This window comes from Cervus canadensis, chromosome 14 (assembly GCF_019320065.1).
Source record: "Cervus canadensis isolate Bull #8, Minnesota chromosome 14, ASM1932006v1, whole genome shotgun sequence".
Lineage (NCBI taxonomy): Eukaryota > Metazoa > Chordata > Mammalia > Artiodactyla > Cervidae > Cervus > Cervus canadensis.
In genome coordinates this window covers 45,902,516-45,919,778 of record NC_057399.1, presented here as the reverse complement: position 1 = coordinate 45,919,778, position 17,263 = coordinate 45,902,516, and the positions used below count along the sequence as shown (strand labels likewise).

The 17,263-nt window shown below is 41.8% G+C and overlaps 1 protein-coding gene across 1 annotated transcript in view; it reads right to left on the bottom strand.

Moving 5' to 3' along the window:
• Positions 1-17,263, bottom strand: part of ADAMTSL1 (ADAMTS like 1) — a 505,479-nt gene that overhangs the window by 127,838 nt on the left and 360,378 nt on the right. Inside the window, 1 exon segment of the mRNA XM_043486937.1 lies at positions 3,704-3,831. Within this exon segment, the coding sequence (XP_043342872.1) occupies positions 3,704-3,831 (128 nt within the window).

Sequence of the window (17,263 nt, the reverse complement as noted above, 5' to 3'; positions counted from 1 at the left end):
AATTCAGCTTTCCCCTTGACATTGAGACGTTGAGACATTAGACAGAGGTGCTCTACAAAGGGTTTGTGAGCGTTCCAGTCTCTGAAAAGGAATCTCCCCTACTGTAAAAATAACCTGGCTTTTGCTTTATCTTCACAGTAATAATAATAAGAGTGAACAGGTATTGAGTGCTTGCTACATGCCAGGCATACTTACAAGCATTTTACATGAAGGAAGGCATTTAATCTCTACAAGAACCTTCTGAGTCAAACACTATTATTATCACCATAAGTCAAATAAAGAAACTGAGTCAGAGAGTATGAAGAAGCTGCTCAGGAATATGTAGCTTGGACGTGACAGAGTCAGGATTCAAATGCAGACTGTGAGGCTCTGGAGCCTGCGGGCTTAACTGCCATACTATGCTTGCTTTCTTGAATTACTATGAACAAATTTCCCCACATCTGGTCAATTCAGGTGCATTAGCAAGACCCAAGTCTTGCTAATGTCAAGGGGACACCTGAGTGCTTTGAGCCTCAAATAAAATCCTTTTTTGGGGGGGCCTACATTTATACTGAAGTCGAGGTGAAAAACAAAAAACAAAACCCACCACTCTACAATGTCTTTTAAAGCAGAGAGGTACTGAGGTTTACCATGAGGGTCTGATCAAAAGTGAGTTGGCAGGCTATGCAGTCCAGGGGGTTCCAAAGAGTTGGACATGGCTGAACTGAGCATGAGCACAAAGAGCTGAATTAGCTCCTAATGGGCTTCTCTGATGGCTCAGAGGGTAAGGAATCTGCCTGCCATGCAGGAGACCTGTGTTCAAGCCCTAGCTCAGGAAGATCCCCTGGAGGAGGGAATGGCAAACCCACTCCAGTACTCTTGCCTGGAGAAGCCCATGGACAGAGGAGCCTGGCGGGCTACAGTCCATGGGGTCGCAACGAGTTGCACATGACTGAGCGACTAACACTCTGGGTTGGCCAGAAAGTTCGTTTGGGTTTGAGTTCTGAAAAAACCCAAATGAACTTTGTGGCCAACCCAATACTTGCAAATTTTCCGTGTGAAGATGTACACTGAAAAAACGCATGGATGCAAAGTTGGGCTGATGTTTTACACATTTCAGAATTGATTTCAGGATGTTTCATCTTAGAAGAGCTAGAGAAAGAAAGAGAAATATTTATTAGGTGTGAACTATGTGCCTGGCATTGGGCTCAGGGCTTTTTCACATGTGCAATCTTATTTACCCTCACAACAATCCTGTAAAATATGATTAATTTCACTCTTACAGATGAGAAGGAAGACTCAGTGAGCTTATACCCTTTGTTCAAGGTCACAGAGCTAACTAAAAGTAGAACTGTATCCTTTAGAAATGCCTCACATCTCCCCCCCTGCAAAGTGCCCCTCCCACCACCACTTACATGGTATTTGCGTTGTATCTTATACATGGCTATGCAGGGTCTTAATGGGTACATTTGAAGGAAACTCTCTCTCTTGATTCTAGGTGGTCACGTATACATCTATTGCCTTCACTAGTCTGTAAGCATCACAGATCACAAAACTCAGGTCTAACTTACTGCTCCACACTGATAATACTTGGCAGAGGATATGCTCAGAACAGTAGCTGGTAAGTCACTTTAAAACTGTGAGTGTAGATGTTGACGTCGGGCTAGGTGATAATCCCAGGTAAAGATACAAATACAATGTTAGAGCAACATCTCCATTTTGATCCTTAAGTTTCAGAGGGATTGTCTGACAGACTTGCCAGCAGACCTGAACAAACCCCACCACCGAAGACAAAGACACAGCTCCCTAAGCTCTGGGTGTGGTGTCCGTGAACTACTTCATCGCTCAGCTCCTTTCCTCCTTCTTCCCCGGTGCCTCTTTGGCTGTTCTCTCTCTTTCCTGGCTTTGAACATTTTGGCAGCCTCCAATAGCTCCTCTTCAAAGAGCTGAAGACAAGCCTGATGTTACAATTGCTTTGCTTAATCCCAGACAGGTTTCCATGAATTGTATTAAATTCAGGTGAACAAAGGGTATTTAGTCTGTGACAGAGCTGAACCGTATCTGGATAAATATAAACAAGAGACTTAATCCTGTAAGAGTTGGAAGGGTGTCTGCGCTGCCCTGGACAAGGCAGACTGTGTTGGGGGGGCAGGTAAGGCAGAAGAGAATTAACCAGATGGGTGCCAAGCATCTGGACTCTGTACAAAGAGAGGCATAAAGATTATGACTGGAATACATTAGGAGCAAAGCAAATGTTCTATTCACAAAAAAATAGGCATTAATAATAGTCTGTAATCCACCTCAGGGCCCCTCAGCTGGCCTCACTCTGGTGACTTTCATCCTCTCTGCAGAGCGTCCTGCTCAGGGTCCCTTCCCAAATCAGCCTTAGGTCATGGGGGTAGAAATATTGTTGCCAAACAGATATGCAAGGGAGTAGCATGTGTGACTGGAAAACAGTGTGACAACATAATCCCGGCGTGGATGGATGAGGTCAGTGTGGGGTGATGTCGGCTTTTCTAGCAACGATTGAATCATCTCATGGGAGCGGCAATTGAAAAGAATAAATACAAACACATGCAACACATTGCCACAAAGGCTGCATGGCCCAGACCTGAGGAAAGGGAGCCCAGATTGAAAGCATCAGTGGGGAGATGAGGGGACAATGATCTGGGGGTTAGGAGACCTCAGTTTCCTTCTCTCTGCCACCAGCTGAGTGGCTGTGTGACCTCAGGTTGCCTGGTCCCTAAGAACTGTGGGCCCTGGTTCAGCGTTCAGCTGGTGTCTGTCTCTTAGTTTTAAAGGCAAGGATCCATCCTATGTAAGGAAGGTTTTATAAAAGTGCTTTACTGTAAGACCACAACCTTACCAGGGGGAAGGGTGGGAGAATGGATAGTAAGGGAATTTGGGATTAACATATACACACTGCTATGTTTAAAATGGATAACCAACGAGGACCTACTGTATAGCACAGGGAACTCTGCTCAATGTTACGTGGCAGCCTGGATGGGAGGGGAGTTTGGGGGAGAATGCATATGTGCAAATGTATGGCTGAGTTCCTTTGCTATTCACCTGAAACTATTACAACACTGTTAATTGGCTATACCTCAACATAAAATAAAAATTTTTTAATAATTAAAAAAAAATCCCAAATCACAACTTTGGGAGGCAGTGCACTCTGAATTGCAATTTTCTGAAGTGACCACATATAGAATGGTTTGCCTAAGCTCTATGGATAAAGCTGAAGTACTGGCAGGTGCATTAGAGCAAAAGGTTGAAATAAACAGTGGGAGAGAAGAACACTTGTGCTCTAGCCCACAGTCACAGAATTCCAACTACCCAAGGGTCTTAAAGTTCCCTTTGTAATAGGTGGGAGGAGAAACGAAAAGATCATTTGATGACCTTAGGTCATGAGTCATGTTCCCCCATAGACTACTTCCTTGTATAAACCCATGCTCATGTTCTTCCCTGCATCTCTGTTATCAAAATTCTACCCCAAGTCTAAGACCTCTCAGGTAGAATGAAACTGCACCCTCTTTGGTTATCAAAACTTATTACATTCATTCTATCTCATATTACATGCTCTCTTCATTTAATTACAATTATAGGTCACAAACTTCCAAAGGCAGGGAATGGATCTCATTTATGTCTGTCTCCCTGACCCCACTGAGCACGCTGTAGGCACCTACTCAGCAGTTTCCAAACTGAACAGGGGTTTTCACATTACCTGCTAATGTGACGGCAATGGAGACAGAGTCATATCCCAAGGCATTTGAGGCATTACAAGTGTAGAAACCCACATCAGCTTCCACAGGTGCCAGGATCTGTAAGGAATCATCTGGCTGCAGAAGAATCCTGGAGCAACAGAAAAGAAATGTAGACCTGGTCAGGTCAGTTGACTCCTTTTTGGCACTGGACATGGGTAAAGCTGGAAGGAACCCCAGGCGATATTAGACAGAACCCTGTTTAACAACAGGCACAAACTAGCCACAGTGACATACGGGAAACCAGCCTCTTTTGCCACTTTGTTGAGTGTGATTCTGGAAGCGAGCCCAACTAAGGCAGTTTTGGATTGCTGACACAGTTTGTTGACTGCTTGGGCTAAATGCTGATAGTTGGAGCAGACAGCGTATGGACACTGAATACACATAACACATACACTGGGGGTGAGGAGACGTTAGAATGAATGGTGCAGAGGGATTTGGGGAAGGCTTCAGGAAAAGGCAAAGTTATAAAGGAAGAGTTATGAATGCTCTGGATGGTGGAAAGTAGGCAGAGCTTCCAGATATGGAGGAAGGCATCTGTTAAGGCTTGGAGGTGGGCGAGAGGAAGTCAGAAATCGACTGCTGACGAGAGGATGCTGAAAGAAGCTGTATGTGTAACCATGTCTCAATTCTATTGTCTTCATCAGTCAGTAAATATAGCTGGGCATAAAAATTGGATCTTATTTATTGTTTCATTTCCCACAATTCTTGGCAGAGGGCCCTCTGTAGAGAAGATGCCAGAAGAATGAAGGCAAAGCCTGCCCTTCAGGGTCATGGTAGAGATAATTCTAGAATAATCACCATGGAGTTTATATACTTTGCTTTACCTGAAAGGAATTATGAGACTCAAATGGTGAGTACATACCATGAGCTTCAAAATCGACACCTATCTCAGTCTATTTTTTTCTTTTCTAGATGGATGCCACTTCTAAGAAGTATCTTTTATGGTAGTTAAGCAGATGAATGACTAATGATGACTTTAAGCTGATGTCATGGTGAGGCTGAAAACTGGAGTGTGTATGTGGAGGTGGGAAATCTAGACGAGTTGGGGGAAGACTGGATGGGAACTTTAGAGATCCAGTGCTGGACCTGACTAGGCCTTAGGTCAATACATCATTCAACAGCATGGAAATGAGTGAGTGGTGGCTTTGTTGGTCCTGGAGTTAGTCACTTCCATCTTTGTGATTCTTTCCACCCCTTATTAATTTCCAAAACCTCCAAGAACTGTTCCCCTCATATGTTGGCATCCATCCATGGGAGTCAAGCAGGTAAGGGGTTCCTTTTCAGGTAAGGCAGAAAACAAGCTTTAATGATAAAATTAAGACTAGGAATCAGACCTCCTGTCCCACCAGCAGTCTCCCACCACACACTTCTTTTTCTTCACTGGGTCTCTGCTGGGGCCTCTCCAGACTCTACTGGTATGTGTAGTTTGGCATCGCTTCTAGTCAGCTCTTAATTATTCTGAAGTGGGTGACTAGTCTGGCAATGAATCAGGCCTTCTCAAATCTGTTCTCGGCCTTGGACGTACTGCACTGCTTTTTCTTACCTCCTGTTGGAGGAAAGGCAGGAAAGAGGAAAATCAGGGCTTCCATCAATCCTTCTCCAATCTCACTGTGTATGGGCAGTTCTCGTGACAATGAGGAAGGAAACTGAAACCCTTAGCTAAAGGGAAATTTCTGGATGACTGTGTCTGATTCATTGCCATTTTAGATCATCACTGCTATTACAGGAACAGTCTGGCTTCCGTGGCGTTGAAGGAGAGCTGAAACTTTGTGAGGGATGACAGAGAGGCTATGAGACACTATGATTGAACTCATCCACTCATTCATTCACTCATCCACCCAAGTTAGGTGCTTTTTCTCAAAATCAACAATTACACTCTAATTGGTTAGTTTATTTCAAAGAGATAATAAGAGAAAGATGATTGTATAATTTGCTTATCTTTGCTAAGCCATACAATATTTTAGGTAATATCCTTTTTTTTTTTTTTTTAGTAGGAATCTTAATAGATGCAGCATGGTATTATTGCTACATCTTTTCATGTATTCAGGCTGTTTTAGATTAAAAAAATGAAACGCTGACTTGATGATTTAAATTTTTATGATCTCTCAGGAATATGGATGACTCCAAACCAATTTCCAAACAGGACTAATCAAAGCAGGCTTAATAAACTGATCACTTAAGATGACTGAACTTGTTATTGTTGTTCAGTTTCTATGTCCTGTCCAACTCTTTGCAATCCCATGGACTATCGCACGTCACTCTCCTCTGTCCTCTGCTATCTCCTGGACTCAGTGGATCATTATTCAGTTTTACCATCCTCAAAAGGCAGGGATGAAGATTTGCTAAATTCCCAAGTCTGTTGGGATAGTTGCTTCTCTATCAGAGTTCTATCAGAAGGGGTTCTTGAAGAGAATATATAGAGAAGGAGATTAGAAGATAGGTCTTCCGAATTTGATTTTGTTTCTAAGATTTATGTAGCTACCATTGGCATATCCCTTTATTTTTCTACATTTCAGCATATCAATTTCTAAAACCCAGTTGAAGTATGTTTTCCTATCCAGCAGAGGGAACTGTTAAAATGAGGTATATAAGGAAGCTGCAGACCTCCTCTTGGTATATCCAGTGACCCTTCCATTGGTAATGCTGCACACTGAGATAGAGAATTAAAACCGAGGAAGGACAGGGGATGAAAAGATTGTGAGGAAGGAAGTGGGAGGGGTTCATGATACTGACCAATCCCCCCCTACCCCCAACCCCCAGGTAATTTATTAGCTTCTATAGTCAGATCATTTTGTTCCTTCCCATAGAACTACTGTACCTGCCTGATCTCATGCAGAGACTGTAAACTCCACTCTCACACTGGGCCTGACCCAACTTACTCTTTTAAAGTGGAGGTAAGCTTTTATACATGTATCAGTTCCTCCAGGCTACTGAGTGAGCCATGATGCTTCCCGACTGTATAAGCCTGGAAAAGAACTCCCACAAAGTTGGTGAAGAGAAGTGGGGCGATCCATTACACTGGATACAAAGACATAAGGGTGTGAACTAAGATGGGAATAATGGGAATGGAAAAACAAGAGAATCTAGATCTGAATATTTGGCATTCATACAGTCTTCTATTCCATAGACTGCATACAAAGATAAAGAAACTGAAGTATTTGCCGTCATAAAACAGTCTTAAATGTTGTCTTAAAACAAAATCTACATGGGATGAATCTGAATTTCTTGTTTACTGCGTATACTTAGAAATTGCTTGTAGTCATAAAATTGAACTCTTTAGCTCAAGGAGGTACATAGCTATTTGGCATCAAAGTCAGGATTTGAAATAAAGTTTCTTGGTCCAGTACTTTTTTTCAGTCACGTTTTTAATACGCCCATAAAATTGGTAGATGGGAGTTTGGAGGCTGCCACTAGGGGGCGCAATACTTCTGGAGAGGGCCCCCATGCAGGACTCTCTAGGAAATGTGACAAGGCAAAGAAAAGGGCTTGCTGGAGATTGAGGTTTACTTTAATCTATTTAGTCTGGCATCTAGAGAGAGAGAGACTCCAGGGGGAAAAACACTTCCTTTGTATTTCAGGCATCTACTCTATTAATTTAACTTAATTTGTTGGTAGCTGATTTCTGTCAGTTTGTATTTAGGTTTCAGATTTGACAGACCTGTTTTAGAATGCACAGGCACAGAAACATAGTGTTGCTTTCCAAACAAAACCAGAAAGATTTCTCTGGGGTTGTTTTGGAATTTATGGAATTAGAGGACGAGGGGACATGGAATAGGGCATAATTGAGACCTACATAGCAAATGGCGCTGTGGTCATATTAGGTATATTACTACTCATTGCTTTCCTTCTACACCTACATTCCCTTTTGGTTTACTGGGCTAAAACTTATTGCTTAATTTCTTTGCCCGTTATTTTTAGCTAGGAAATGAAAGAGCAGTTTTGCTTTTTTTGGTGACCTTTACTTGTAAAGGTGACAGCTTGCCTTCTCAAGCATTCTACAATTAAAGACCACCTGTGAGAGTACAAATAATTGCTTTAGTCACACAAGCCTTCATTGTCCAAATGAGCAGGTTATGGACAAAGTGCTCCTGGGCCAGTCCTACCAAGCACAAGCTGCTGGAGGTGGAGTTCTCTCTTCTGCATTTGCAAGGAGGTTTCTCTGGGTGTCTTGAGGAAAGGTCTAGAAATCTTGTGTGTGGGGTGGTATCATGATGCCTTCAAAATCCTTGGCCCAGTGGGGACACCACTGTATGTAACTACCCACTTCTCAAAGTCATGTCCACAACCAACCATGTGAAACTGCAGTGGGGGGAAAGGATTCCCAACTACAGTCAAGAGACACGGACTTAGGTGGTAGTCTTGGGCAAGTGTTTCAGCTCTGTGAGCCTCTATGTTCCTTCTGCATATTGAGGAGAATACCTCAGAGAGATCTTGTGAGGATCAAACAAAGGAGTGAGCCTACAATTTTGGAAAACTATTTCTAAGAAGTAGTTTCTCACTATTTTCTAAGTAAAAAGGCATCAGCTTAAGCACCAGATACATCTAATAAATTAGTAATTTTTAATGGTACAGGTAGGGGTAATCTACATTTCCATTTTGAAATTCCTCTTTGGAATTTCCAGTTGTCAGAGGAAAATTTCAAGCTCTAGACACAGAAATACTCATTTGCTACACGGACCATGATGTACCATCTCAAGACTCTCATCCTAGCAAATCACTCTTAAACTCATTTTCTCAACTAGAACTTGGAAATTATAGGTACATCCTTTCTCTTTAGAATAGTGTCTTCTTCATATTTTCAAACTTATCTGTCCCTCATTCTAGCACAAACTTATCTTTCCATTCAATATGGCCTTGTTCACTCTCCTTGTCATTAGTTTTGAGCAGTGTTCATTTTCTTCCTCCTCCTGTTGATTCTTTCAAATTCTCCTCATCCCTAAAGAACAAGTTCTAGTTCAACCTTCTGTTTTCCCACAGTCCACAAAAATCCCTTCTTTTCTTGACATTACAGAGTTGTTTTACCTTGTACTATGAAGTCCTTTCACTCTACCACATCTCATCCCTTCAGTTAGATTGTAAACAAATACCTCAAAAGTTGTGGCACATATACACATTGGAATATTATTCAGCCATAAAAATGAATACATTTGACTCAGTTCTAGTGAGGTGGATGAACCTAGAACCTATTATACAGAATGAAGTAGGTCAGAAAGAGAAAGAAAAATATCATATATTAACACATATATATGGAATCTAGAAAGATGGTACTGATAAATCTATCTGTAGGGCAGCAGTGGAGATAAGGGACATAAAGAATAAACTCATGGACACAGGGTGAAATGGCGAGGATGGGATGAATTGAGAGAGCAGCATTGAAACATACACATTACCACATGTAAAATTAGATAGCCAGTGGGAATTTACTGTATGATGTAGGGAGCTCTAATCTGGTGTTCTGTGACAACCTAGAGGGGTAGGATGGGGTGGGAGGTGGGAGGGAGGTTCGAGAGGAAGGGGACATACATATACCTATGTCTGATTCATGTTGATATATGGTAGAAACCAACACAATACCATAAAGCAATTATCCTCCAATTAAAAATAAATAAAAAAATACTTCAAGGATTCCTTTTTATAGTTGTCATTTCAGTATTCAGTGTAGTGCTGACATGCTAAATAAGTGGGGATTCCCAGCTGGTAAAGAATCTGCCTGGCAATGCAGGAGATGCAAGAGACCTGGGTTTGATCCCTGGTTGAGAAGATCCCCTGGGGTAGGAAATGGCAACCCACTCTAGTATTCTTGCCTAGAAAATTCAACGGACAGAAGAGCCTGGCATGCTACAGTCCATGGGTTTGCAAAGAGTCTAACAGGACTGAGCATGCACACACAATGAATGGGTACTTAATAAACACATTTGTGCTGTGCTGAGTCGCTCAGCCATGTCTGACTCTTTGCAACCCCGTGGACTGTAGCCCGCCAGGCTCCTCTGTCTATGGGGATTCTCCAGGCAAGAATACTGGAGTGGGTTGCCATGGTCTTCTCTAGGGGATCTTCACAACCCAGGGATCGAACCCAGGTCACCCTCATGGCAGGTGGATTCTTTACTATCTGAGCTACCAGGGAAGGCAAAACACTTGTTTAATGACCTTCCAAGCAGTGGAGCTGAAAATGATCATTTTGACAATATAGCACAGTGGATAAGAGCACAGACTCCAGAGCCAGAAGGACTAGGCCCCAGCCCCCAGCTGTCCCACTCAGTATCTCTGTAACCTAGCACAAGTAATTTACTTCTGAGTGGCAAAGTTTTCTCACCCACAGAATGAGGAGCATTACTACACCAACTGAGGGGTGTTGTGAATATTCTATGTCGAGCCCAAGTATTTAAAAAACATAGAAAAGTTGTGACAAGTAGTAAATACTAGGAAAGTACAGGTTATTATTACTATTTAGTGATTGTTTTTGCTATAACCAAGAAAATAGAATCTCACAGACTTTATTTTTCCTGGGCTCCAAAATCACTGAGGATGGTGACCACAACCATAAAATTAAAAGACGCTTGCCCCTTGGAATGAGAGCTATGACAAACCTACTGTACTAAAAAGCAGACACATCACTTTGCTGACAAGATCCATATAGTCAAAGCTATAGGTTTTCTAGTAGTCCTACGGATGTTAGAATTGGACCATAAAGAAGGCTAAGTGCCAAGGAATTGATGTTTTCGCACTGTGGTGCTAGAGAAGCATCTTGAGAGTCCCTTGCACAGCAAGAAGATAAAACCAGTCAATCCTAAAGGAAATCAACCCTGACTATTCATTAGAAAATTGACTACCTGACGTGAAGTGCTGACTCATTGGAAAAGAACCTGATGCTGGGAAAGATTGAAGGCCAAAGGAGAAGGGAGCGACAGGGGATGAGATAGATGAGGTAGCTTCATTGACTCAGTGGACATGAATCTGAGCAAACTCCAGAAGACTGTGGAAGACAGAGGAGCTTGATGTGCTGTAGTCCATGAAGTCACAGAGTCAGACACAACTAAGCGACTGAACAACATTAACATTACCATTGCCATCATCATTCACTCTTCATTTCTGAACCTATGTAATCTGGATGTTGTGATGAGCTGCTTAGACATGGGTAAATGACTGAGAAATGAACAGTTTTCAAGAAAAAAACACATAAATCAGGGCCACGGGGGAAGAGGTGAGGGGTCTGCTGTGTGAGAGAGCAGGGTGTGGGCCACAGTGTGTTTATCTTGGTGGAAGCCCTGCGGGTGGGAAAGACAAGCGGAGGACCGAGGCCACGTGGCACACTGGCTTGGCAACAGCCTCCATTCTATTCTTGACTCAGGAATCTCAGAATAAAGACAACTAGTTATTTCCATAACTGTTTTAACACTATTGACCAGATACTGATATTTTAGAACACTTTTAAAAATGCCAAAATTCTGCAATTGCAAGAAAAAAAAAAACCAAAAACATGAGTAAAAGAATAAGAACTGGGAAAAAGTGAGCTTAGAAGCAATTAAAGAATATTGTGCAAAGAATATTAGCTCACAACTCCAAGGAGGTGGTGTTGAAGTCTTTGCCTTACCCTGAAATGCAGACTGTTTTTTTCTGCTTAGGGATTCCTAAGATTAGGATAATCAAATCTACCACAAAGGGAGAGTGGAAACAGGTATTTAGTAGACAAGTGTACGAGCTTCATACAATTTCATTCCTGTTACTGGTCTGACATTATCATATTTTAGAGAGGACACAAAAGCTCTGAGAAGTAACTTGCTCAGTTGGTGCAGGGAACTGGGAATGGGGAATGACCTTTGACCTTAAAAAAAATGACTCTATTCAAATATCCACTGGGGCCTAGTAAGAAGGCATGTGGTTTGGCTTTATTTTTGGTTGAGTGTAATATATGCCAATGTTTCTCAGGGACATGGACAATCACTAATAAGAATATTCTGGATTTTAAATAGCTGGAAGGCATGTGGTTTGGCCTCAATTTTGTTGGGGGGTAGTTTGTGCCAAGGTTTGTTGTTACTCAGGGAAGTGGACAATTGAGAACAAGAATTTTCTAGATTTTAAGCAGCTTGAAGCTAGAGGACAGAAAGAATATTGTCAGAAGACATCCTCTGCAAGAATGTTTTTCTGAAACCAAAAATTATAGTAGCCCAGACACTTGCAAGGGAGAGTTTTATTTTGTACAGACATTTTGGGGAACAGACTTCAGGTTCATGAAGAGTTTTGTATCACCATTTGGCACGGGCAACTTTTTTTTTTAACCTTGTCTGCTTTTAATTTAATTGCCAACTAAAAGTTACTTAACTTAATGCTGGAAGCTCCATATGACTGCTCCAGGTGGAAGTATAGAAAATATTTTTGGAATGGGAAAGGTCAACTGACCACACATTCTTAAGTCTGTCCTAATACTTTCTGCCAAACCCTTAAGCTTCCTTCTCTTAACAAATTCATAAAGTCTTGAATTTGCTAATATGAGTAGTTCTATCTTCCTGCCAGGTAATTCATTTCAAACTGCAGACCTCTGCATGAAACGACTGACTGGATTTCCTATTTACCTTGAATAGAGATCATCAAACTGTAGCCAGCTGTCACCTGCTTTTGTAAATAAAGTTTTATTGGCACTCAGCCACAGCAGATTAAGAATCTATGGCTGCTTTTATGCTCCATTGGCAGAACTGAATAGTTGAGACAGATGGGATAGCCCGCAAAGCTAAAATGTTTGCTGTTTGGCCTTTTGCAAGAAAAGTTTGCTGACCCCAACCTAGAACATGGAAGCACTTTCATTTCTGGTTTGTTCTGGTGTCTTCCTCATTTATACTAAAATGTTAACCACTTTTTCAGAAATGCTATTTGCTAGGACCACTTTTCTAGGAAGAATAAATTAACTGTTAGGGGGATCTTTGGAGACTCTCCAGCTTTTCGGACTGGTTGTCACTAATCGTCTTGTGTCCTCTAATGTTCTCTGATTCATGCCGGTCACTTCTGTGACCTTGCACTGATCTTCTATCTTTTTTTTTTTTGGCTAAGCTTTACCTGTTTACTGAGATGTCTCCTTTTTCTCTGACTTGCTTTTCTTACACTTTTCAACTGAGAAAAACATTTGTCATCTCCATTTCCTTTGGTTCTAAAAGGAAACAAGCCAAACCAAATTGAAACTGGTTTCTTCTTCTCTCACTATCTGCCCAGCCTCCAGTTTTTATATGATCTACAAACTTAGAAACTGCATTTCATGTGCTTATGACTTTTACATATAGCATTATTCACAAGTGTGGTTCTGAAATTGACCCTGGAGGCATTTTCCATCTGATTCTCTCTTCCATTCGAAGAAGTTTCCATCTGTGGATACTCTGTGTTGCCCGAGCTAAAGCCTTCCAAATACTCCTTAATTCATCTTCTATTCAACACCACTTTGGAACACTGTCCAGAGCTTTCTGGGAAGTATAAACATTTAGAGCATACATATCTCTCTATCCTACCAGATCAAAAACATCAGAAAAAACTGTCCATAGAGTATAAGACACTCTCCTGTTGTCTGGATACAGGCTGACAATTCTCCATCACACTGTGTTTTCCTAGACACCTTTCTAGTGCTAGTCTTCCAACAACTGCCCAGGGGTTCCTCAAAATAAGAGTAATGCTCCTGATTTTGTGACATCCTGGAAGATGGTGTGTGGTACACTGGCCTCATCTCTAAGGAACAATGATCATACTATCAAATGTGTATCCACTGTGTGCCAGGCATACTACAGATATTTCTCTTCTTTACTCCTTCACTTTTCTGCAGGGTGGTTATGATGATTTTAACTAATGAGAAAACAAGGGTTCAGAGCTGTTAGACTCCTGTGGTTATTAAGCAGCAGAACTAAGATGCTATGATTCTAGGCTTCCGGTTCGCTACCATTGTGGGCTGTCCTCAGGGTTAACTGCTGTACCATTAGCTTGCTCCTCCTGACCAAACGGATGGTGGAGTGAGGTGGGTGCACCCAGACCCACAACAGAAAGAAAGTAGGGACTGGCTTAGGGATCAAAAGGCAGAGACTCTTTGGCATTAGCCTGTTCCCTAGGGCTCCATATAGATGGAATGGCACCTCTGAGCTGTTTCTCCATCCCTAAGAAGGGGAGGAGAATAGGACAACAGAGGATGAGACGGCTGGATGGCATCACCGACTCGATGACATGAATCTGAGCAAGCTCCAGGAGTTGGTGATGGACAGGGAAGCCTGGCACGCTGCAGTCCATGGGTTGCAGAGTCAGACAGGACCGAGCGACTGAACTGAAGAAGGAATCAGTATTTTCTCCCAAGTCTCTAGTTTCATATTTGTCTTTATGTTCATCTGCATTCCTCTGAAAAGTCACATGACCTTTAGGAAAGTCTTGTTTAAATGCTTTAAGACTTCGATCAGCTGAGCTATGACGAGTATGTGACTACAGGCTCACTCTTAGACCAAAGGTGTTGGGCAGGAAGTGGCGGCTTCCCTGCCAGTGTGGGACTATCAGCAGTACGTAGATCTTTCTCAGAGGAAAAGATCGATCTTCATGCAGCCTTCCTTTTCAGTTTGGTAACCCAGCTCCCTGTGGCAATTTGGGAGAATCTCAACATCCTTATAGGTATTGTTTCTGGAGTTGGATTCAGATGGAGGAATACTGGACATATATTTGTCCATAATGACATGAGCCTCCTGGTATTAGATGTGGGATGGAGTTACAAGATTTTTCAGCTAGCATGCCCCATCTCCAAATGCAAATTCAGCTTTTGCCTGAATCTCAACTCAAAGTGTGGTGCAGAATAAAAAGGCCCGAGGTAGTGTTCAGTATTTATCAGAATGACTGAAAAGCAAGAAATGGTTCAGTTTCATCTTCTTTGTGGTCGAGGTATCTAAACACATATATGCACAGGCTGTCAGTGCTGTAAACATACATGATTAGAGACACAAACACAGATGTGACAATAATAATGTTTCCTGAGTGCCTATTATGTGCCGAGCACTATGCATATTCACAGCTGGGTGTGTATATATAAAGGCAGAGAGACAGAGAAGAAAAGTCTTTCCCTGAAACAGACATGCCACAATTAAAAACCAAAGCCTCACAAACTGGAAGCCAGTTGGCTAGAGGACAGAATGCTGGATTATGCTAAGTTCAGCTGACCCCAGTGGCTTCTTTCTAAAACAGGGGCAAGCCCATGTATTCAACTAAGGTTAAAATCAATACAAAGAAACAGGGTTCCTGGAGCCAGACTGAATCTAACAATCTCTGTGCTTCAATTTTTGTATTTGTAAAATTGGAATAGTAACCTGAAAGGGTTATTCTAGGAATAAATGGGGGGCTTCCCTGGCAGCTCAGTGGTAGGGAATCTACTTGCCAATGCAAGAGATGCGGGTTCAATCCCTGGGTTGGGAAGATCCCCTGGAGAGGGAAATGGTTACCCACTCCAGTATTCTTGCCTGGGAGATCCCATGGACAAAGGAGCCTGGGGGGCTATAGTCTATAGGGTTGCAAAGAGTTAGACACGACTTTGCAACTAAACAATAACAACAAAATAAATGGACATCTATAAAACACTGAGAACATCTTGTAGCTCAAAGCAAGTGTTCAATAACTGTTAGCAATGATGGCCATGATGAGGAGGATTTCTCCATTGGCCTGGACGTGATGGGCGATTAAGGCACCACAAGATATTGACTCTTTGCTCTTACTTACTTCTAGTGGCTGGAAGTTCCCAGACAAACTCATAAACAGCAAGTAACTGGGTATCGTGGAAGGGCAGAGCTCAGTGGGGTGAAGTGAGGGGTCTGGTAAGAGATGAAGCCAGAAAGGTAGGCGGATGTCAGAGGATAAAGGACAGTGTATATCATGCTAGGGCATTTGGAAATTATCCTCAAATGCTGGCAGGCCAAGGGAAAAATTTTAAGCCTGGGAGCAGCACGGACAACTGCTAGAAAGATGCTCTGGCAGTAGCATGTCAATGATCTAGGGCAGAAGTGAGAATCCATTTACTATAAAGGGACATATAGCAAATACTTTAGACTTTCAGGGCCACCTATGGTCTCTGTTGTATATTCCACTTTTTATTTGTCTTTAACAATCCTTTAAAAATACAAAAGCCATTCCTTTCATAATCCTTTAAGTTACCTGAGTTCAAATCCCAGCTCCATGACTTATTAAATGAGGGATCTTAAGCAAGTTAATTAAACAGCTCTGGGCTCAATTTCAATGGCTCTTTTAATAATCCTTTAAAAGCCATTCTTAATACGCCCTTTAAAAAATGTAAAACCACTAGCTGGAATTTGCCAATCCCTCATCTTGAGAAGGCAAATATAGAGTTAGGAGGCTGCTGCAATCATTGAGAGCTGACACGTAAGCCAAGGACAGGCAGTGAGAATGGAGACCAGTGGAGGGTGAAAGAGCCACTGAAGAACTAGAACAGTCTAGAAATACAGGCAGACCTCATTTTATTGCACTTCACTTTCTTGTGCTTCAGAGATACTAATTTTTTTTCTTTTTAAATAAACTGAAGGTTTGTGGCAACTCTGCATGGGACAAGCCTATTGGTGCTATTTTTCCTTGTTTGTTTTCTTTTCCTTAGTATCCAGTGGATTCTACTGAACATTTTAAAAACTTTTTATGTTGTTTTGGGGTATACAATGAAAGTAACAAATAGATTCAAGGGATTAGATATGTAGACAGAGTGCCTGAAGAACTATGGATGGAGGTTTGTAAACACTGTCCAGGAGGTGATGACCAAAATATCCCGAAGAAAAAGAAATGCAAGAAGGCACAATGGTTGTCTGGGGAGGCCTTACAAATAGCTGAGAAAGGAAGAGAAACAAGGAAGGGAAAGATACACACAGCTGAATGCAGAGTTCCAAAGAACAGCAAGGAGAGATAAGAAAGCCTTCTTAAGTGAACAATGCAAAGAAATAGAGGAAAAAATAGAATGGGAAAGACTAGACATCTTTTCAAGAAAATGAAAGATACCAAGGGAACATTTCATGCGAAGATGAGTACAATAAAGGACAGAAATAGCAAGGACCTAACAGAAGCAGAAGAGATTAAGAAGAGGTGGCAAGAATACAAAGAACTATACAAAAAAGGTCTTCATGAACCAGATAACCAAGATGGAGTGGTCACTTCCCTAGAGTCAGATTCACCCCTGTTGTTGTAAAGTCAAATGGGCCTTAGGAAGCATTACTATGAACAAACCAAGGGGAGGTGATGGAGTTCCAGCTGAGCTATTGAAAATCCTAAAAGATGATGCTGTGAAAGTGCTGTACTCAATATGCCATCAAATTTGGAATACTCAGCAGTGGCCACAGAACTGGAAAAGGTCAGTGTTCATTCCAATACCAAAGAAAGGGCAAATGTTCAAACTACCATACAATTGTCCTCATTTCAAATGTCAGCAAGATAATGCTCAAAATCCTTCATGCTAGGCTTCAACAGTATGTGAACTGAGAACTTACAGATGTATAAGCTGGATTTAGAAAAAGCAGAGGAACCAGAGA